Consider the following 24,346-nt stretch of genomic DNA (forward strand, 5'->3'; position numbering starts at 1 on the left):
TTTTCCCACAAATCCCAGTTCTGTCACTCTTTAGCTTTGGGATCTTGAATACAGTTTCTGCCTCAGTTTCTTTATCTATAAAATGGATATTTAAATTGTACCTACTTCATTGAGTTCTTATGAAGATTAAATGAATGAATGCACTTAAAGCACTTATAAGAGTTCCTGGAACATATTAAGCATATATTATCCATAATTTTAATAATTATTAGTCCATAATTATAATACGTATTATTATTTGTTAAAGATTTCCAAATGTAGCTCAGAGCTATTATCTCTTCAGTTCATCTCCTTGTTCCCTACTACCATTCAATAAATACTTTTCCTTATCTTACTTGAATGATGTATTGAACAAATATGTGAGAGGTGCCTGAAACTGTACGTAGCACCAGGAAAGCACTCATAACATGCTAGCCCTTTCTTTTGACTCTCAGCCCTCAGCAGTTTTGACCCAGCTTGCACTTGACTTCCTTCTTGAAAGTCTCTTCCCTTAGATTTTGAGACCCTGTTCTTACCTGGTCTGGTTCTTTTTCTAATACTTGATCTTCTCTTTCTACATCTTTTCCCATTTGTACATACTTGTTCATCTCCCCACATAGTGTCAGTTCTTATTTATCTTTCTCTCCTAGGATCTTACACTTAGTAAGAATTCAGTACATCTTTGCTGATTTTAGTATCTGTCTTGATTCTTTTAACTCCCTACATAAGGATTTTTTATTTCCTCAACTTCAGTCAGGTTTAGCTATTCACAAACCTGAATACACTCTGGATTTCATATCACTCACAGGTGTTTTACTTTAAATGTATTAAATTCCCAAACTCTCTTTCTGATGTTAGCTTAATAGTCTTTTGTCCATTTCAATTCCTCTCTTTTTTATTTACACTTATAATGCCTAACATTTGAACAATATTCCAGATACTGTATTAGTTGATTTACATAATTTCACTTAATGTTTACAACAGTACCATGAAGTAGTTGTTATTATGCTTGTTTTACAGTTAAGGGGCTAAAAGCTCCTAGAAGTCAAAAGACTGTCCCAAGGTCACAGAGCTAGTGACCTTGGCAGTCAGGCTACAAATTCATGTCTTTTTTATCTTTTCTCTATGCCATTTTGAAAGTCTAACCTGTTAAATGTCAATGTGAATATTCTAGACAATAATTATTATAACAATTCTGAGGAAGAATAGAATTATTATTGGTTTTTTTTTTGCGGTACGCGGGCCTCTCACTGTTGTGGCCTCTCCCGTTGCAGAGCACAGGCTCTGGATGCACAGGCTCAACGGCCATGGCTCATGAGCCCCACTGCTCCACGGCATGTGGGATCTTCCTGGACCGGGGCACGGACCCGTGTCCCCTTCATCGGCAGGCGGACTCTCAACCACTGCGCCACCAGGGAAGCCCTAGAATTTTTAATAATATAAAATACTTAACTTTAAAAAGTGTTTGTTTTCTGTCCATTGGTTTTCTCATTGCATCTATCAATGCTGTATAAAGCAGATAGTCTCCAGAGTGCCTCAGAGAAGGTGGCATTTGACTACAAGACCTCTTGTTGGAGCTGGCTGCAATTGTGTTAGAAACTGGCTCTTCAGCTGGGCTGGACTGCAGTTAGGAAACATGATCATCGATGGTGAACTGACACTGCTGGGATGTGAAGCAGACATGAATGTTAAGCAATAGTGTCCACAATTTGCAACCCAGGAACTGCCAAACTGACAGCTAGACTAAACTATAGCAGCACAGGAAGATGTGGCTAGTTTCTCCATTCAGTCAATACAAAGTCTTATACTGTACTTTGATGAATACAACCTCCCTGTCCTATAAACCAGGATGCTGTCTATTATGAATCTCAGTTAGATTCTTAGCCAGCATTTCATGTCTGAGCACCCTTGTAAGCCTCATAATGGCCCTAAATCTAGTTGGATGGGATTAGCCTTTCAAGTGAACATGCAGTTCATTAAGCAATGTAGAAGCTCCAAAGGCGGCCGCACTTCTCTCCATGAACTAAATAGATTTCTTGCATTTTATCTAGGACTAGATGAAAGGGATCCATAATGCTGTGCTAGAAATAAATCTTGACTCTCTGAGGGACTTTAACAGATCTAGTGAGTGTAGGAAATGAATAATATTAGTAATGAGCAAAACTTAAAAAGAAAATCTAAAGGTTTGGGGGTTTTCTGCCTCTTTTTCAAGAGCATGGAATGAATGATTGTTTTATCTAATTTTTGCTTTGAGGATTTCTGTCTTTCAGGCTTGGGATAGTCATTTGGTATTTCACCAGATAGAAAATCTGCTTATCTTCTTCACCATTCTCTCACATGTTGCTTTGTCATTCATTTCCTTCCTGCAAGGGACATTTCCAACTTCCTATTATATACCAGGCACTGGAGTTGGAAGTGAAGAGTTCTCTTTGATACAAAAATCAAAGGTCCCTGCCCTCAAGAAGCTCATGGTCTGGTGGGGGAGACAAATGCATGAAGAGTACACAGTAGTAAAGTTGTACATAATATATTACAGGAATCCCAGTACATAGCATGTAAACCAGCCTAAAGGGCTTCAGAAAAAGCTTTTAAGAGATGATATCTAAGTTAAGCTTTGAAAAAAGAGTAAGAATTGATCCAGAGAACAATGCCAAGGTCACAGAAGTCCTCTACCCAGAATTGCTGCACATATAGAGACCCCATATATTTAAAATATTAACAATTAAGGAAGCTGTTGGGATTTTAGAGGGGATATTTTATTGCCATATATCCAAGTAGTTTTCATTAGGAATATATTCCTTGGACCAGAACATATTCCCTGGTAAAATGCCGATAAACCCTCATATATGAAGAGGTGCATTGTTTAGCCACATGGGTATTTTGTTAAACGTGGATATCTTAACCTTACAAATAGAATCACTGGCTTTCAGGCTTCTTTGAAACTCAAGAAGTGAGACTCTAGAGAGAGGAAATCAAGGGACTCTGACTAGTGAATACCTTTAGCAAATGCTCTGGGGCCTATGGGGGTATACATGGAGGTTACCAACATGTGCTTTTGAGAAAGTCATTTTGAGAAAGTGTTACCTGAGAGTCTTGGGAGGTCTTAATACTAAGAGCAGAAGTAGCCAGATCTTTTCCATGGCATCTTTAATTCTTCCGTCTTTAACTGTCAGAAGACTGGTGGCTGGAAAACTTGAAGTGTAATAGAACATCTTTAAGGGAGAAAAAATTCTGGTGTTGAGCTTGAAATTTGTGTCACTGATTATAATTAAATAACATTTAGCTGCCTCAGTGTACATTTGTACAGATTCTATAAGAAGTTTTTCTTTAAAATTCAGAGGTGTAAATTGGCTCAGTTTGCAAAATGGCTGTATGTGTTTAATTTTACAAATAAGTCAAGAATATCTCTCTGGCTGTTTATCCAATACATTCTTTGGAAAGTAGAAGTATATGACAAACACTCATTTGAAATAAATATTATAATCATAACCAATTTTTAAATCATATTTTTATCTCATATTTGTTAAGAACCTAAATAAGGTTTTAAGTTGTACTGGGAATATATAAAATAAAATAATTATTTTTTTACTTAAACATTTTCGATAATTGTGACTAATAATCAAGCCCTTAAAATGATTTTCAGCCAGAGTTTGAGCTGTTCAAGATAAATTGCAAAGTATTATTTTAAACTGCTCTTAAGCTAACATATTTAGTGAAATCCACGCAAACTCATACATCCAAATTACCTTTTTATTTGTGTTCTTCAAGTTACACAGAAGTAAAAAAGAAACAGCAATTTCTTTTGAATTTGAAATGCCTTAACTGTGCATAAGAATGCAAGATACAGAGAGATTCTTAAGATTGCAAAGTCAGTGAACGATTTTATCCTATGTGGCTTCAGGGCTACCATTTTGTAATGAAGCATTTTCTTAAAAAATACACATATTTTAACCATCTTTAATAAAAATAAAGAATTATTGAACCAAGATTTGGGAGACATGGGAATTTTACTTCTGACCTTACCTCTTCTCCATTTAAAATCTTCAATGGCTTACTACCGAACTTAAATTAATTCCAAAATCTTTACTGTGGACCATAGTGTCTTACATGTGCATCCAGAGGTTTCCTTTTGTTCTTGAGTATGCTATGCCTTTTCTACCTCAATGTCTTAAGACCTCTACCCCAAATTCTCTTTTCCTGTCAGGCTCTCCTCTTCAGCTACTGTCTCTCGCATCATCCTGTTTATTTCCTTCACAGCACTCAGAATAATCTGTGATGATTTTTCTTATTGATTTACTCATATACTGTCTACCTCACCCAGCAGAATGAATAGTTCAGGAGGGCAAGGACATGGTCCTATTCCCTCATATGCATCTAGAGTCTACCACTGTGTATCTATTGTGTCATTCAATTTTCCAGCTTCTAACAGATCAATACCTGAAAGCAAATTTCTGATAGCTGCGTCCTCTTTCCAGCAAACCACAGTTTATAAAGCACCTTCTATATAGATTCTAGACATATGGGGATATCAAGTTATATGAGTCAGGTCCCTCCCTGCCTTCAAAGAATTGTATGTAATCTATTCAAGTATATAAAATGTGTCCTGTAAATGAGTAATTGCAGATGTTTTGTCTTTTTAATTTCACTGTCCATATGTTCATTAATAGTATGTATAAATGCAATTTCTTTTTATATGTTTATCTTGTATCCTGCTGACTTGCTGAACTCACATTTTAATTCTAGGAGTTTGTAGATTCCTTAGCATTTTCAGACAATCATGTCATATGCAAATAAGAATAGTTTTATTTCTTCCTATCTGATCAATGATCCTTTTATTTCCTCTTCTTGCCTGATTGCACCAGCTAGAATTTTTAGCACTATGTTGCATAGAGCAATGAGAATGAACATTCTTATGCTGTTCCTAATCCTAGGGGGAAATCATTTGGTCTTTTACCGTTAAGTAGAATGTTAGTTATAGGTTTCTTGTATATTCTCTTTATCAAGTTGAGGAAGTTCTCAGTGCTCCCATTTTCTTTTTATCGTGAATACATTGTATTATGTCAAATGTTTTTTGACATTGATTGATACTATCATGTGAATTTTCTTCTTTGTTCTGTAAATATGAAGAGTACATTGATTGATTTTGAACATTGAACCAGCTTTGCATGCTGAACTAAACCTACTTGGTCATGTTGCATAATTTGTGTATATATTGCTGGATTCTATTTGCTGAAATTTTGTGAAAGATTTTTGCATTTTTATTGATGAGTGATACTGGTCTATAGTATTCTCTTTCTTCTTTTTTTTTTCTTTTTTAGGTACTGTCTTCACTGGGCTTTGGTATTAGAATAATACAAGCTTCATAAAATAAATAAATTGTAAAGTTTTTCTATTTTCTGGAAGAAATTGTAGAATTGATGTTAATTCTTCTTTAAACATTTGGTATAATTATTCAGTGAAACTATCTGGGCCTGGATATTTCTCTTTGGGGAGTGTTTAAATGATGAATTAATTTTTTCAGAGTTATAGGTCTATACACATTCTCTATTTCATATGAATGAGTTGTGGTTGTTTGTATTTCTTTTAAAGAATTAGCCCATTTCATCCAAGTTGCCTAATTTGGCAGAGTTGTTTGCAGTAGTGCCTTATTATACTTTTGATGTCATCAGGGTCTATAGTGATATCCTGTTTCATGCCTGATATTGGTAATTTGTATCTTTTCTTTTATTTTCTTTGTCAGTCACTATTGCCAATTTTATTGATTTAAGAACCAGCTCTTAGACATAGAGAATGGACTTGAGGACACGGGGAGGGGGAAGGGTAAACTGGGACGAAGTGAGAGAGTGGCATGGACATATATACACTACTAAATGTAAAATAGATAGCTAGTGGGAAGCAGCCACATAGCACAGGGAGATCAGCTCGGTGCTTTGTGACCACCTAGAGGGGTGGGATAGGGAGGGTGCGAGGGAGAAGCAAGAGGGAGGAGATATGGGGATGTATGTATATGTATAGCTGATTCACTTTGTTATAAAGCAGAAACTAACACACCATTGTAAAGCAATTATACTCCAATAAAGATGTAAAAAAAAAAAAAAGAACCAGCTCTTTGCTTCAATAATATTATCTATTTTTTCTGTTTTTAATTTTATTGCTTTCTGCTTTCATTTTTACTATTTCTTCACTCTACTTGATTTGGGTTTCTTTTGCTCTTCTTATTTTAAGTTCTTACGGTGGGAGCTTAGATTATTGATTTGAGGCCTTTTCAATGTATTTAGTACTGCAAATCTCTCTCCCTCTCCCTCTCCCTCTCACTCTCAGCACTGCATTAACTGTGTCCTCAAATTTTTGATGTTGAATTTTTATTTTTATGCAGCTTGATGATTTTGATTTTCTCTAGAGATTTTCTCTTTGGCTTAGGGATTACATAGAAGATGTGTTCTGTTTAGTGTTCTGTGGGCACTTGACAAGAATGTATGTTCTGCTGTTGTTGAGTAGAGTATTTTATAAGTGTCAACTGGATCTTATGGATTGATGGTGGTTTTGAGTTCTATGTTCTTGATGATGGTTTTCTGTCTAGTTGTTCTGTTATTAATGGGTGAAAGAGTGGTGTTGAAGTCTACAACCAAAATTGTGAATTTGTCTATTTCTCCATTTCTATCAGCTTTTGCTTTGCATATTTTGCAGTTCTTTTGTTTTGGTGCATATACATTTCGGATTGTTACATCTTCTTGGTGCATTGACCCTTTTGTTATTATATAATGTCTCTTTCTGTCTCTAGTAATTTTCTTTGCACTGAGATCTACTTTACCTTATATTAATATAACTATTCCTGCTTTCTTTTGATTAATGTTTGCACGATATGTATTTTTTCCATCCTTTTACTTTTGACCTGCCTATATCATATTAGGAGTGAGTTTCATGTAGACAGTATATAGTTGAGTCATGTTTTCTAAGTTACTCTTCAAATATGGGCCTTTTAATTGGCATAGTAAGCCATTTACATGGATGTTATTATTGATATGTCACAGCTTGTCTGCCATTTCTTTTTTCTGCTTATTGTTTGTTTTTTTAATTTTTCTGTATCTTTTTCTTATCTTTCTATGCATTATTATAACATTTTTTAGAATTCCATTTCATTTTATTCATAACAGTTTTTTTTTGTGGTACACGGGCCCCTCACTATTGTGGCCTCTCCCATTGCAGAGCACAGGCTCTGGATGCACAGGCTCAGTGGCCATGGCTCATGGGCCTAGCCACTCTGAGGCATGTGGGATCTTCCCAGACCGGGGCATGAACCCGTGCCCCCTGCAGCGGCAGGCAGACTCTCAACCACTGCGCCACCAGGGAAGCCCCATAACAGTTTTGAGTGTATCTCTTTACCTAGCTTTTTACTGGTTGTTTCAGGTATTATATTGTGTATAACTGACTTATCTACTGGTAGAATCATTTTACCAATTCAAGTGAAGTGTAGAAGCCTTAACTACTCTCTCTTTACTCTTCTCCATTCATATGTAATTATTTAACTATTTCCTCTATGTACATTTATAACCACATCAGACAATTTTATAGATTTTGCTCAGTTATTAAGTATAATTTAGAAGATTCAAGAGGGGAAGAAAAGTTTTTTGTATTTATATATAAATAATATATATATAAATATTAATAAGAATAATAAAATTAAGAAAAGGAATTATAAATGAGAATATTTCTTATTCTTGCTCTTTTTTTTCTTTCTGATGCTCTTGTTCTTTCTTTCTTCCTGATGTTCCACTATTCCCTTTTTTTAAAAAATAATTTCCCTTCTATTTAGAAAAATTACATTATTTCAGAGTAGTGTGCTGGAGATAAATTCTCTTAGCTTTCCATCATGTGGGAAGGTCTTGGTTTCTCCTTCGTTCCTGCAGTGTAATTTTGCTGGATATAGGATCCTGGGTTGTGTTTTTTTTCATCAGTTGAAAAATGTTGTCACTTCCTTCGATTTCCATGATTCCTGATGAGAAATCTTTTGTTATTTCACATTTTTCTCTGATAGATAAGGTATCATTTCTTTCTTGTTGCTTTAAGGATTTTTCCTTTGACTTTAATTGTTGGAAGTTTGACTATGGTGTACCTTAGGGTCGGTTTTGGGGGGGTTAATTTGCTTGGGCTTCACTCAAGTTTTTGGATCTGTAGATTTATGTCCTATCAAATTTGATTTATGTCCTATCAAATTTGATACATTTTTTGACTCATTTCTTTGAACATATTTTCAGCCCCACTTTCGCTCTTCTATCCCCTAAGACTTAATTGACACAATGCTATATAGCTTTGTCATAGTTCCATAGGTATCTGAGGCTCCACTTTTTTTCTTTTCTTTTTCAGTCTGTTTTCTCTCTGTTGTTCAGTTAGGTTATTTCTATTGTTCTATCTTCCATCTGCCGATTCTTCCCTCTGTCCCCTCCATTCTGCTTTTTAGCACATCCATTGATATTTTATTTCAGTTATTGTGCTCTTCAGTTCTGAAATTTCCATTTGGTTCTTCATATCTTCTATTTCTTTGCTGAGACTCTCTTTCATTTGTTTTAAGCATGTTTGTCATTGCTCATTGAAGCATTTTTATAATAGTGGCTTTAAAATCTTTGTCAGATAATTCTAACATTTCTAACATTTTGATATTGGCATTTATTGGTTGACTTTTTAAATCATTTTGAGATTTTCCTGATTCTTGATATTATTAGTGATTTTCTATTGAAACCTGGACATTTTGTGTATTATGTTATGAGACTTTATATCTCATTTAAATCTTCTATCTTAGTTGGTTTTCTTTGACACAACTCTAGGAAAGATAAGAGGAGAATGCCACCTGTTATTGCCTGATTGAGGTAGAAGTCCAAGTTTCCTATCTGGCTTCTGTGAACTCCTGAGGAGAGTATGACTCATTACTTCTGTGCAGGGATGGGAATTCTAGCTCTGCACTGGGCTGCCACTGATGCCACTTGGCTAGGAAGTGTAGATGTGCCTATTTACTGTTCCCATATGGCTTTAATGGATACCATGGTGGAGTGGGCTCATTATCAGAGTGGTGGTGAAAACCAAAACCTTCCTCTGATACCACCCCAAGGGAGGGGGAGAAACACCTCATTACAGCCTGGTGAGGGGGATAGTCTGGCCTTGCCACTCAACCTCTGGTGTCATGTTTGGCTACAGCAGAGTGGTTATTTTGTAGAAATTTGCTGTCTTGTTAGGCTGCCTCTTTCCTGGTACTTTGACTAGAGAATCTCCTTCTAAAATTCAAATTACTTGATATTGTCTGCTTAATATTGTCCTACTGGTCACTCATACTTTCTTATTTAAATTGTGTAGGCCGTTCTTTTTCTTTTCTTTCCTTGCTTCATTTTGGATAATTTGTAATTCTAAGTTTTTTCAAGTTCCATAATTTTCTAATTATCTAATCTGCTGTTAATCCCATTTAGTGAAATTTTTATTTCAGATCTGGTATTCTTCTTCTCCAAAAGTTCCCTTTTGTAGTTTTTTAATATCTTCTATTTTCCTCCTTATTAAATGCATTTTTTCTTTAATTCTTTAGGCATATTTGGTTTATTTATAGTGCTACTTTAATGTCCTTATCTGCTGATTTAATCATCACTAATATTTCTAAGTCTGTTTTTACTGTGTGAGTATTTTCTTGATTATGGGTCACATTTTCTTACTCTTTACGGATGTTTATTAATTTTTCATGTGGTATGGGACATTATGAATTTTACATGGTTGAGTGCTAGCTTTTGTTGTACTCCTTTAAAAAATATCATACATTTTTTTCTGGATGCCAAGTTAACTCATGTACAGACTAGTTTAATCCTGTCAAGCACTGTTTTTAAGATTTGTTAGGGCGAACCTAGAGTAAACTTTACTCTGGGATTCAATTAGCCATACTACTTAGCCATGGCCCTTCTGGAATCTCTACTGAATGCCCTGTGTAGTCAACAACATTTCTCCACTTTGGCTGCTGAGGACTGATTCCTGGCTCTGTGTGTGGTCTGGGAATTGTTTGGCTAACAGTTACCCTCATTCTTCTTTCCAGTGTGTTGTTCTTTGTCTGACTTCATGGAGATTTACCCTATGTATACATTGAATTATATTTAGTCAAAGGTTCAAGAGGATCATTATATAGATTTTGGAGGGTTTTTTTTTTTCTCCACATAACACTCTCCCACCCCCTTTCCAGCACTCCACAAATTCTACTTGCCTTAAGAATCATGATGTGGGATCTGTCTCTCCAGTTTAGGAAGATCATTGAGCTCTCCTTTGGTTTCTGTTTCATGTGCTGTAATCCAGAATTTGCCTCCAGCAGAACTCAGCAATAATTGAGCTTTTTGTTTCTCTTTGCTCTGTGTTCCACATCCTGTGCTGTCTGTTGACCAATATCCGTTGTTTATTGTAGAAGGTAAGCCCAGTTACGGTTACTCTTGGAGGATCACAATGCCCATTTAAGTGCTACTACGTAAAGGGCACTGTCCTTTATCTCTAAACACAAGATAAACATTCTAATGTCTTTTCAGTCCTTCTTGACTGAAAATAATACTTGTGGCCCACATTCTACTTTCAAATGCCCTCCTATGTTCTGCAGCTGAGAATAAAAGTTGCAAATTTACAATCAAATGCTTCATTGTAGGAGATTTATTTTATGGTTTTTCTAGAGTCCAATCCATATGTTTTTTTCTAGAGCCCAATCCTTAAGTTTACAGTTAAAATCAGTCTCAAAAACAGAAGGGAGTTTTGACAGTACAATGGCTTGCTGTAGGGAGGTTATATGCAGCCATTTTCTGGACCGGTAACCCTCATAGTTGGAGACCTTGGGCATCAAGAAGGCATTAAGGGCAATAAGAGATTAAAGTAAATTTAGAGAAGCTCCCAGAGGTAGTCATCAATGAGAAGAACATATCAAAGACAACTGCAGTCTGCTTTATAATCTTGCCTCTGGTGGAATTGACTTCTCACTTTTCAGAGTTAAGAAAAGTTACCTCTCCCATTGTCTTAAGCAGGGGTCCCCAACCCCCAGGCTGCAGACCGGTACTGGTCTGCAGCCCGTTAGGAACCGGGCCACACAGCAGGAGGTGAGTGGCAGGCGAGCGAGTGAAATTTCATCTGCTGCCTCCCATCACTCCCCATCACTTGCCTACCACCTGAACCATCTCCCCCAACTTCCATGGAAAAATTTTCTTCCACAATACCAGTCCCTGGTGCCAAAAAGGTTGGGGACCACTGGTCTTAAAAGCTGGTGGTAGAGGTTATGGTGTAAAGAAAGTAAGTTTCTGGTATAAACATGTCTGTGTAGGTCAACATCTTTTTCTTAACCTGTGACAAAGTATACAGAAAAAAATGAAGAAAACAAGCAAAACCAAAAAGGTCCAGCAAATTTTACTTTTGTGAAATTGTGGGGCAGATTGAATCTGCAGACTCTAATGTAAGAGTTTTTAGAGAGTTGATACTGGGCAGGAGCAACACAAGGAGAAAAAGGATGAGAAAAGGTAAGAAAAGAAGGAAGGCAGTAATAAAGATTTGTATAGAAATTGATGAAATAGAGAATAGAAAAACAGGAGAGAAAATTAATTAAAACTAAAAGTTGGTTCTTTGAAAGTGTCAATAAAATCAACAAACATTTAGCTAGTGACAAAGGAAAAAAGAAAGATGACTCAAATAACTAAAATCATTAATGAAAGAGGGACATCACTACTGACCCTAAGGAAATTTAAAAAGAAAATAGGATATACTATGAACAACTGTGTCACAACAGATTAGATAACTTAGATGAAATGAACACATTCCTAGAATGACAACAACTACTGAAACTGACTTCTACAGAAATAGAAAATCTGGTTAGACATTTAATAAGTAAAGCTAAACTTATCATGGTGACCATTTCATAATGTATTTAAATGTCAAATCACTATGGTATACACCTGAAACTGACATAATACTGTTCCTTAACTATATTTAAATTGTAAAAAAAAAGGTAAAAAAATAAGTAAATAAAATAGTGTAGTATTTTAGTGTGACATACACACATGCTACTGGGGGAAAAAAAAGAGAGAGAGAGAGAGAGGGATAGAATTAGTAATTTTAAAACTTCCCAGGGCTTCCCTGGTGGCACAGTGGTTGAGAGTCTGCCGGCCGATGCAGGGGACACGAGTTCGTGCCCCGGTCCGGGAAGATCCCACATGCCGCGGAGCGGCTGGGCAGGTGAGCCATGGCCGCTGAGCCTGTGCTCCGCAACGGGAGAGGCCACAACAGTGAGAGGCCTGCGTACCGCAAAAAAACCCAAAAACAAACAAACAAACAAACAAAAAAAACTTCCCAAAAGAAAAGTTTAAACTGAGATGGTTTCAGTGGTAAATCATACCAAACATTTAAAGAAAAATTAATACAGATTCTTCACAAATTATCCCAAAATATAGAAGAGGAGAGAACAATTCCCAGATCATTCCATGGGGCCAGTATTACCCTGATACCAAAATCAGATAAGGATTTCACAAAAAAGAAAACTACAGACCAATATCTCTTATGCATGTAGATGTAAAAATCCTCAGCAAAATATTAGTAAACCAAATCCAACAATTTATAAAACTGATTATACACTATGATCAATTAGGATTTATCTCAGGAAATCAAGGTAGGTTCAACATCTGAAAATCAATTAATGTAATATACCATATCAAACCCCACCTGATCATTTCAATAGATGCAAGAAAAAAAACTTGACAAAATCCAACTCCCTTCCATGATAAAAGAACTCAACAAACTAGAAATAGAAGAGAACTTCCTCAACCTAATAAATGGAACCTATGAGAAACACACAGTAACTTTACATTAAATAGTGAAGTGCTAAAAGCTTTCCCCGTATAATCAGGAATGAGGCAAGGATATCTATTCATGCCACTTCCATTCAACATTGTACTGCAAGTTCTAGCCAGAGTAAAAAGGCAAGAAAATAGAAGATATCCAGACTAGAAAGGAAGAAGTAAGATATCTCTGTTCACAGATGACAGGATCTTGTAACAGAAAATTTTAAGGAATCCACCTAAAAAAACTATTAGAATTAACAAGGAAATCCAACTAAGCTGTAGGATTAAAGATCAAACTATAAAAATCAATTGGATTTCTATACACTAGCAATGAAAAATCTGGAAGTAAAGTTAAGAAACGATTCTAGTTATTATAGCATCGAATAAAATACATAGGAACAAATTTAACAAAAGAAGTGCCAAAATTATATAATGAAAACTGTAAAACATTGTTGAAATAAGTTAGATACTAAAATAAATGGAAAGACATCTCGCGTTCATAGATCAGATAACTTAATATTGTTCAAATGGCAATACTCCCCCAAATTGATCCACAAATTCAATTCAATCTCTCCCTACATAAAAGCAAGAAGTAGAACAATGTATATTGTATCTGTGATAGATAGATAGATAGATAGATAGATAGGTAGATAGATAGATAGATAGATATTTGTATCACTTATATTTTCATAAAGTCTGGAAGGATTTACAGGAAATTAACAAAAGCATGCAAGCATTAATGTACTGCCAGCTTACATTTTGTGGTAGTTGTTACATTGAAACTGGGTGAATGTGGGAGCAAGGTAGCTTTATTCATTTTTCTGCTTTTTATATTCTGTGCATTATTTTAAAAAGGGAAATGGGGAACATACAGGAGTAGGAATTCCCACCCCAGCAGCTTGTAATGTAGCCAAGGCTGATTTACAGAGTCAGACCAGGATCACTTAGCTCATCAATTCAACAAATAAGCTCTGTGGGGAGGTACTCCTTATAAGACGTGTGGCTTCACATTACCTTGGACATCCAGAGAATATGACTAAGACTAAGAAGAGAGCAAGTGAGGGGAAAAGGAGATCAGAAGGAGGTTACTCACTAATTCCAGTGGGATCTGAACTTCTTTATTTCAGCTCCATGGCAGCTGTAGCTAAGACTCTCCCGTGTTGCTCCAATTGGCCTTTTCTTGGCACCGTGGTTGCTTATCCAAAGGCAGAGGAGATCTAGAGGAGGTGAAAGGTTTATCTGAGGATAATTGCTGCTCAAAGGAGTAGAAAAGGTGGGGAGAGAAGGAGAAAAAATGCGAAGGTGTGTGGAGGAGTTCCTGCTGATTCTGTTTAACTTTGGGTACAAGAGGGCAGCAGATGGACTTTTGAGAAGAGTAAAATTAGCCAGTTCTTTGACCTTGATCCATGTTTGGATTTGTTCAGATTTTGGAGTTCAGATCACAAAGTGGGAAATGTTTTGTTGGATTAGCGTCATCTGAAAGTGGGAAAGACTTTCCAGAGGCCTTACCATCTTTATGTAAGAAATCCTCCTGTCCCAGTCCTCTTTTACCTTTCTCTACACTTCTGCTTTGTACATCTTTCTAAAGTTAATGAATTGAAAACTATCACTGCTTAATTGCTTTTAGCGATGGACCCCTGCATGGGTGGAAATGGATGTGCTCACATCTGTCAGAGTGAGCATGGCATGGCCAGGAGTGCCTGTCACCCAGGGTACCAGCTGTCTGAATACAAAAAGGCCTGTGCATGTTGGAAGTTGAAACTGATGGATTAATTGGGTAATTGTTTGAAATTCTGTGGTAATTCAGTTTTGAATAGTCAGAACAGCTAGGAGAAAGGTATTTTCATTTATACTTAAAAAAGAACATTTATATTCTTATTTGATCATTCTGAAAGGTATTTTTATGAAACTGTAAAAACTCAGTGAAATTTTTAGTTACAAAAAATGATCTGGTGTAGTTTCAGAATTAATTCTTTTTGTTTTCTGTTTTTCATTCTGAAGTGAATTCCAGAATTAATATTTCAAAACCTTCCATAACCTCACAGGGAGTTTTTTATTATAGGCTACAGAAGGTGGGGATAACCTTTGAAAAGCAACTATGTGCAAATGAGTGCTCTCAGAAGTTAGGAATAATTAAAACCAAAAAGGAAGAAACTCTGTAACTACAAGGTTACATATTTCTGTTTCCTAGAAATAGCAAAACAGACACACTTCAATTCAAAGATGAAAGTGATAAATTACTTCGTGACCAGAACTGATAAATGAAGTCATTCCTGTGGGACTGTCTTTGTTTTAATAACTTCTGAGAAATCACAGAATCCTTCATTTTTATCACAGCATTTCCATGAAATGAGAAACACTTTATTTGCATTAATTAAGAAAATACAAAATGTTTCCTGACTTATGGGACTGATAAACACTTTAAGAAATTGAAAAAGAATTAGACATAAAAATTAGTGTGAAGTTAATTTTTTTTTTCTTTAAGCCAAAGCCAAGATAAAGTTTTCTGTGGATTATGTTAACGTACTTTTCTGACAGAGAACATTTCTGCTTTGGTCCTCTGTTTGCATAGCACCTACCTTACTGAGTTTCTGACACAGAATAGGATCTTATTAAAATTTGTGGAAAATTGACAAATGTATACATATATAGATATATCCATACTTATCTATATAATATCTTTTTCAAATTTTTATTTTAATAATATCTGGTACATTATTCCTAAAAGGTCTGTCCCCAAAGTTACTGCCTATGTAGGGTTTTATAAATACCTTAGAAAAATGAGTATTTCTCTTAAGAGTCCTGGTGGGGGGTGGCATGCAGGACCATACAAGGAGGAGGTTCTATTTGGGAAAATAATGGTGAGACCTATCCATTTAAAGAGGGGGGGGCCTGCAGAAACTACATGGGCCACAAAATGATGTTATACTGAATAGACTTGGCCATCAGTGTCAGGAGAGAGAGAGGGCACCAGTGTTTAAATGGCATTGCCCTGTAACAATCATATGTACAATATACACCATGGATTGCTACATATGAAGACTCCAAATCTGCCTTGTGTATGGCCACTTGTGCTGTCTTAAATCAGAGAGATACCATTTTTGGTTAAGAATTTGATATATATTCATGAAGACAAATTACAGTGATTTCTGCCTGTATTATTAGAGGATAGAAAAGGTCTATTTTTTGTTTGTTTTCTCTTTCTTCAAATTAGTAGATACTAGTAGGTTCTAATAGGTAGAAAGAAGTGTTTGAGAACATAAGACCTACAGTAGAGTTCATGTCATTCGCAGTTGGTTTATTTGCAAATATGGAGCCTATGTGGTATTTTACTGTTACGTTTGATGTTGGGGGTTGAGAGGCAGGGGATGTTTTAGTGCATTTTTATAGTTTACAAACAAACCTTAATTCCAGCTCTGAAGACACAGCTCCTGTGTATCTCTTTCTGCAGAGGTAAACGAGTGTGCTGAAGGGCTTGCTTCCTGCAGCCATCGCTGTGTGAACACCATGGAATCTTTCATTTGTGCCTGCCACCCTGGTTTTGAGCTGGGAGCTGATGGAAAACAGTGTTCCAGTAAGTGGCAATAATCGCAGCCCAGGAAATGTGTGGCATTTTACAAGTATTAAACAAGAGTAACAAACAAAAGAACTACACTGAATGTCTTGCTAAAGTGGAAGCTCCTGAGAATGTTTTCCACTGGAGTAGGCTGGGTGTGGGAGCTTCGAAGGCCAGCCCCCTCATTTTAATTTGACAAAACAGGGGCCCAGAGTCAACAGAAAATGGTCGGCATCATGATCCACAGTGTAGACCACAAGGACTAAGTCTCAGGTCTTCTGACTCGGGGCTCTCTTGAACCCATGGCTGTCCTTTGTGAAGAGTCTGTCTTCCTTCACCACCTCTGCTGTGCAATATTTATTGAACACTAATAATTCCAGTGTAAAACTCAGGAAAAAGGAACTAGCAGGACTGAAGGAACCAGCAGCACAAGGGGCAGCTCTAGATTGTAATACCACGTCTGATTTCCCATCTCAGTTCCAAAGATGCCCTTTCCAGTTCTCCACATCTTAGTAAACCATCCATTCCGGGCAGAAGTCAAAAATTCAATTATGCAAATGAGTAAGTGACAGAACCGGGACTTGAACTAGGGTCTTTAGGCTCCAAATATACTATCCTTTTAACTTTGTTATGTGTTTCTAGACATCATATGTCTCTTGATCCGTTTTAATTAAGGAAGTAGAATAAGGTTAATGATAAACAGAATAAATTATGTAGTGTTTTTACCTAAGTTCTCTCATGAAGAGACATTCTTAAGGTCACTAAGTTTTTCATTCACTTCCACTGCATAAAACTCTAATTCTTTAATGCCTGGGTTGTCAGTGTAGCCTTAAGGTCTGTTGGTATATTTCTACTGCTTAAAGACAGGGCAGTTTTGCTGCAGTGATATTTGTCTTTTAAAAAGCAAACTAAATAACATGGGAGAGAAGAATTAACTACTAATTAGGATATAACTTCTTTTGAAGTGAATCTTTCTCTCAATGCCCTGAGGAGTCCTTTCAGGCAGAGAAAAATGTGGATGGGTTTTCCTTTCTTATTAATATTTTGGCTTTTTAATGTGGCCAGAGGTTTAGGAGATGAGTACATTTTACAGATGCCTGAAATAAAATCCCTTGCAATCTGACTGGTGAGTTTTCAGTTATCATGAAAGAGGGGGTCATTATTGCTAATGAGTCATGAGGTATAGGCTTTCTGTGAAAGTCACTTGGGAAAGCAATTTGCCCTAGAGTTGAATACATTTGGTAGAAGTGTATTTTTACATTTATTTCCCTCATGTGAATATTTGGCTAAGTTCTTTGTATAGCTCTCACCAGACCTCAATATTTACTAACTGCCATACAAAACTTTCTTGGTGAAAACTGGTATTTTGAGTGCTTTAAAATTTGTAGGTGGGGTAAATGTTTTCAGAACATGGTAATGTTTAACAATGAGGGACTTCCCTGGTGGCACAGTGGTTAAGAATCCGCCTGCCAATGCAGGGGACATGGGTTCGAGCCCTGGTCTAGGAAGATCCCACATGCTGCAGAGAAACTGAGCCAGTGTGCTACAACTGCTAAGCCTGCACTCTAGAGTCCACAAGCCACAAATAGTGAGCCTGTGTGCCACAACTAGTGAGCCCGCGTGCCACAACTACTGAAGCCCACGTGCTTGGAGCCCATGCTCTGCAACGAGAAGTCACCTCAATGAGAAGGCCCTTGCACCACAACAAAGAGCAGCCCCAGCTCGCTGCAACTAGAGAAAGCCCGTGTGCAGCAAAGAAGACCCAACACAGCCAAAAATAAATGAATTTTTAAAAAGAAAAAAACAATGAATTACGTGTTCTTCATGTAACAGTATATTTTAGGCAAATATTGTTTTAACTTTTTCCTAGGACAACAATATTTTGTATTTATATCATTTCTTCTCAGAGGCTCTCAAAATACTGTATAGCATAAACATCAAATCCTCAAAGTGTGCTATGAATGAACTATCACTATCTTGTGATTAGAAATTAGAAAATTCCAGATCTAGCATGGTTAAATAAAACTGTCCCCAAACTACCAAGCAGTATATAGTGAACCTAAGTTCCGTATGTATTTAATGAATATTTAATATATTGAGTAAATAATGATTATTTGCTATCTATGAGAAACCACGGGGATCAGGTTTTAAAGTTTTTTAAAGCATATTTTTAGGTATGATAGTTAAACAGTAGCATCTGTATCAAGAATGCAGACTCTCAGCTTACTTCTAGTGGCCAGTTCTAGATGAGTATGTGCATGTCTGAGTCCCTTATAGTTTAGCCCTTTATGAGGTTACAGTAAAGTCATTTATATGTAAAGTACCTCTGGCAGTCTTACAGCTGCATTGATCACAGGGAAACAAGAAGAGGAGTCAAAATTTGAAATATGTATCCCTACAGAGTATATGCTAACATACTGTGAAAAATATCAGTTCCCTTAATTATTTCAGCCTTTCCTTTAGCTCTCTTATTTTGCTGTGTCCTAAACTAGCTGTTTCTAAACCCAAAGCCATTCTTATTTTCAACAATAAATTGATTAGCATAATCTTTTTTTGTTTATTCAATCATTCAAAGCCTATTTTTTTAAATTAATTTTAGCACTCTTTTTTTTAACATCTTTATTGGAGTATAATTGCTTTACAATGGTGTGTTAGTTTCTGCTGTATAACAAAGTGAATCGGCTATACATATACATATATCCCCATATCCCCTCCTTCTTGCGTCCCCCTCCCACCCTCCCTATCCCACCCCTCTAGGTGGTCACAAAGCACCAAGCTGATCTCCCTGTGCTATGTGGCTGCTTCCCACTAGCTATCTATTTTACATTTGGTAGTGTATATATGTCAATACTACTCTCTCACTTCGTCCCAGTTTACCCTTCCGCCTCCCCGTGTCCTCAAGTCCATTCTCTACTCTCAAAACCAATTTTTGAACATCTGTTACGAGCTGGGTAATACAAGATGATGAAAGCACAGAGGAATGAGCACAATGACAGGGATGTGCCCTGGGTGCCCTGGGACACATGGCTGCTGCCTAGCGTAGACTGGAAGCTGGAACCAGGGAGCATGATTTCTGTACATGTAACTATACAGGAACATAGCAGATACCTTGGCAGTTTGAATGGTGATATAGGCTCTCAAGGAATACCACAATCCTAAGTGCCCTTGTCCTGTTCTTTCCCATCTTTCTTCTTTCAAAGGATTCAGGAGTTAAGAATGGAAGGAAATGAACCAATGTAGTCGCTCTCATTTAGAGGTATGTCCAAGCAACACAAACGAAGAACAGTAGAGGCCAATGGTGAAAATAGCAGAGTATCTAATTCCATATTTTTAACAATGATGCAAAACATTCTTTTATTTTTCATTTTCTCACTTAGAAAATGATTGATTATAATACCTGTGGGCTCAGGAAAATTGGCATCTATATACTGAGCTGGATGCCCCCCAAAGTGCCCCAAAGTAATGGCATGTACCACGATCAGCAAATCAGTGCTCAAAGTAAGAGAATGTTTATGTAATAAGTGATTCTTGTATACATCAAAGCTGATTAGCATATGAACATGATACCAGTTACATATAATCAGCTAATTCATTGGTTTTTTGTTCATAGTTTTGTTCCAAAGCCATTTTTAACAGTATTTTCATGTACTCACAGCCTAAAAGAAGGGCAGATATTAACATACCATTAGTTTGAGAACAGATATATCAGCTATATTTGCTTTCTGATCATTGATTCAATACACATATTTTTTACATTCTGAAAATACTGAAAATTCCCAGACATAAGTGTCCTTTAAGATACGTTTAATAACCACTGGTGGACTCATTACCTTTCTGCCACACTCTGTCAATTTGACATTATTTATAGGTTTATTAGCGTTTTGATATGGTATAGATATTTACAATGCTTAATAGTCCTCAGACTTTTACTTTTATATGCTTAGAGTGTTGACAGATTTCCAATAAAGTTAGTCATCTCCCAACAGAGAGAGTGTACCCATTGTTGCCATATATTCAGATTTCTCTGTTATTATGCTAATTATTCTCTTTTGCTTGTTTTGGAAAGGGATTGAATTGGAAATTGTCAATAGCTGTGAAAAGGATAATGGTGGTTGTTCCTGTCACTGTGAACATGCAGTTGGTGGGCCCTGTTGCTCCTGTAACCATGGACACCGGCTTGATTCAGATGAGAAAACATGCATAGGTAATGTATGGTAAATGCCATCTTCCTTCAGAGCTTGCCCTGGATTCATTTAGCCCTTTCTTCTCTAATACTTAGTGCTCTAATGTAGCCACATCTGTCAAACTGCAAGAAGTAAAATGAACAGTGTCTTTGGCTACTGGATAAATGTAAAAGAAATACTAATTGACAGAAGACATCATTGTGTTTAGATATTTACTTTGAAGTTAAAGGAGATTTAAAACTTATTAGCAAAATATATGGACTTAACAGTTTTACTTCTGGGAAATATTCTAAGGCCTATCTAACCATTTAATGTAATTTGTAATTCATACAAAAATGCCACCATGCATGCTAATTCTCTCCACCACAAGCAGAAGCAATCATGTTCATTGGTTTTCAACTTGGTGATAATTTGGATGCATGTTCACCTTTGACATGGCAGGTAGCTACGTTCCAAAAGAAAACTTTAAAAGATGTTATTCTTTGGAAATCCAAGCTCAAAACTATTTTTAATGGATAACTTTTTCAACATATTATCAGAACTTATATCATTTGAGACAATGAGAAGAATAAATTCCACTCCAGCCTTGCTTCATTATGAAATGTTTAATTTAGAACTTCTGAGAAAAAGGAATATCTACTAAAAATAGGGAGAGTGAGCATCAAACTAAATTACTCTGTGCTCTGGGTCTGAGAGCACCTACAAGCCCCTAAAACAATTTGCCATCATTCGAGAATTATGACACCATATTTGCTTGTTTTCTTTTGTGATACTTTATATCACCTTTCTTAAAAATTATGATGTGAGTACTAAAAAAAATCTTTAACCATTTCATGCTACAGTATGATTTGAGGCAAACTGAAGTACCAAAAGAGAAGAGGTGAATTTCAAAAGCCTAAGTCATTGGGATTTTTTAGTTTGGCACTAATGTGACAGAGTGAACTTCAAGGGATTTTGAAGTATTCTGGTTTCATAAATTATTTAACCAAAACAATGTCATTACTTGTTATTTCTTGATCGAACATCACCTTCTGCATTTTTCTCAGTGTCTATGGTGATTAACTTAATGAAACCAGCTGATTGCCTTGCTTCTTTTTTGTAATGAAAATTATGCTTATAATTTTCTACCTTGCTAACATTTGTATCTCTGGAAAAAATAAAGGGCTTCCTTTCTTCTTTGCTCCCTCGCTCCCTCCCTCCCTTCCTTTCCTTCCTACCTTCTTTTTTTGACCGTTGGGTAAGGGAAACTGAAATTTTGCTAAACCTTTTGTTTGCAACTTATAATTTGGTATCTTTCCTTATTCTTTGAAAAGTACAGTTCAGTAAAGTTCTTATTTACAGCCAGAAAAAATAGCATCTGCCAGGGTCAAAATGTAGAAAATTGCATATTTATGACATTTCAGCAGTCAACATGACAACATTGTTTTGTTTACGGCTCAAGTTTATTTCATTTTCCAACAATAAATAACACTCATTCCTAAAGACCAAATATTCACTAGAGTAAAGGCAATGATTTGTTTGGAGTGTGCATATACATACTCGGCTTATTTGCCTGAGAACAGATTAAGGCCATGGATACTTTGTAAAACATTCATGCATGAGGGAAATTAAACAATTTTCTTTTTAGTGTATTTTAGGATCAACCTTCCTTTACATAACTTTCCTTTTACACAACTTTCCTTTTACAAATAAATGTGTTCTAGTCTGCGAATGGTCAGTCTTGCCCAAATGCAAAAATTTATTAGGGTTAAAACCTAGAGATGTGTTAACACAATTTGAAAAACAACTATAAAAAATACAAATGTCTGACCAGCAGTAAGTTCACTAAATTTAACAATTGGTAGTTATCAGAAAAAAAAATTTATTCTAATCTTTGGAGCTTTATTCAGTGACTCTGTGTGTGGGGGAGATACAGAAGGTCAAGTTTTTTCAAGGTTTACATTTGATGCTTTTCTGAAGTCATAGTTGAAATGTTTAATTGTTTCACCTGACTGCAATTAATGCTGTAGTTTTGATTAGGGCTAAATTTTTAAGTACAGGTGAATTTCTCTGTGATGCTGCAATATTTGGTGTATTGGCCAATGTAAATAGGAAAAATATGATCATCAGAGAGGAAGAAAAACTAAAAATAAAAAATAAGCAAGTGGGCTTCCCTGGTGGCGCAGTGGTTGAGAGTCCGCCTGCCGATGCAGGGGACACAGGTTCATGTCCCGGTCCGGGAAGATCCCACATGCCGTGGAGCGGCTGGGACCGTGAGCCATGGCTGACGAGCCTGCACGTCCGGAGCCTGTGCTCTGCAACGGGAAAGGCCACAACAGTGAGAGTCCCGCGTACCGCAAAAATAAAAAAATAAAAAAAAAAAATAAGCAAGCAAAGATCTTACCAAATAAGATCTGGAAAGGAATCAAGAAATTTAGGAAAACAGGTGATATAAGGGTTGAAGGGACAGGGCATTTTAAGAAAGGAAGAATGGGGTTTCAGATGAGTTCTGTACATGAGACAGGAAATAACCCCAGAGGAATGATAATAGAAGAAGAATCCAAAATGGGTCATAAAATGATAGATCGAGGAATTCATTTTTCCAGTTATGTGATGCAATTGTGCTCCTTACTGGTTGAGAACAGGGAATCATGAGACGTATATGTTTAGAGGCTCTGGTGATATCTGAGAAAACTTTTTAAAAAATCTTGAAATAAGAAAATCCAAAAAACATAAAAGATAATGTTTTAGATAAAATGAAACTGAAGTTTTTAAAGTTTTTTTTGTCCTCTATATTCATGCTACGTAATACAAAGGATAAATGAAGTTTTAATATAAGAAAGGAAAAAGATATCATCTAGAGTTTTGTGAGTAGCACTGCTTGTGACATTTTGCAGGAGAAAGAATGTTTTGTGTCCAAATGACCTTCATTTGGATATTTTATGGTGACCCCTAACCTTAGCTGATTGATTGCATTTTCTTTCCTTCCATTCTCTTGTCTGCATTTTCTTACATTGGTACCCTTTCCAAGGTTAATTGAGACACTGACCTTTTATATCTGGGGCCGCTCATGTAGTTATGGAACAGTGGGATTTTGTAAACTCAGCACTGACAGGCCACCCAACTTAACAGTTCAACAAAGGGGGTAGAATTGAACTAAGGACCTATAGTCAAAAACCCTGACCACACAATTCCCAGGTGTCTAGCCTGGTGAAAGCAGTGGGTAAAGAGTCTGTTGCTACCCTTTAGCCAATTATATTATAAATGATCCCCTCAAAACTCAGGATAAATCGATTAGCCTTTGGCTGAAAGGTTTCAATTTGACATCTTCTGGTGCATTTTCACTTTCCGTGGGGCAAATAAAGGAAGACACATGCCAGATTGTAGAATTCTAGAATAACAGTGCTGAAGGAAACTTAAAGATCATCATTTAGAAAGCTGTTTATCTGATAGGACATTCCAGGGTAATAGTGTCACCAATTAAATAAAAACTCATCCCAGTCAAAGCATCATTGAAAAGTTCAAGCAAATGCCCTGAAATATTCTGTAATTTAACACATAATATTTAAAATGATCATCTGCCTTCTCTCTAAATTGCCTTTATCCACTTCTCTTCCCAGTCACGTGACTTCTTTTTGCTTGGGAACGTTCTTTCATCTGAAGTTCCAGAAGAACAGACACATGGGGGCCTAAGACTGCCTCCTCTTTGCAACTATTAAATGTCCACTAAATGGAATTTTTGGGCTCGTCTTCTCAAGCTGTTTTTTTTGTTGTTGTTGTCGTTCTTCAAGTTCTCTGTTTGTTCAGTTAGATTGCTGTTTAAA

General features: G+C 36.4%; 1 protein-coding gene across 1 annotated transcript in view; it reads left to right on the forward strand.

Annotated features, from left to right (window-relative positions):
- LOC132490490 (EGF-like and EMI domain-containing protein 1) overlaps positions 1–24,346 on the forward strand; it is a 505,293-nt gene that overhangs the window by 475,803 nt on the left and 5,144 nt on the right. The window contains 3 exon segments of the mRNA XM_060098831.1: positions 14,431–14,550; positions 16,255–16,377; positions 20,426–20,563. Coding sequence (XP_059954814.1) covers positions 14,431–14,550; positions 16,255–16,377; positions 20,426–20,563 — 381 coding nt within the window.

Source organism: Mesoplodon densirostris, chromosome 5 (assembly GCF_025265405.1).
Source record: "Mesoplodon densirostris isolate mMesDen1 chromosome 5, mMesDen1 primary haplotype, whole genome shotgun sequence".
Taxonomy (NCBI): Eukaryota; Metazoa; Chordata; class Mammalia; order Artiodactyla; family Ziphiidae; genus Mesoplodon; species Mesoplodon densirostris.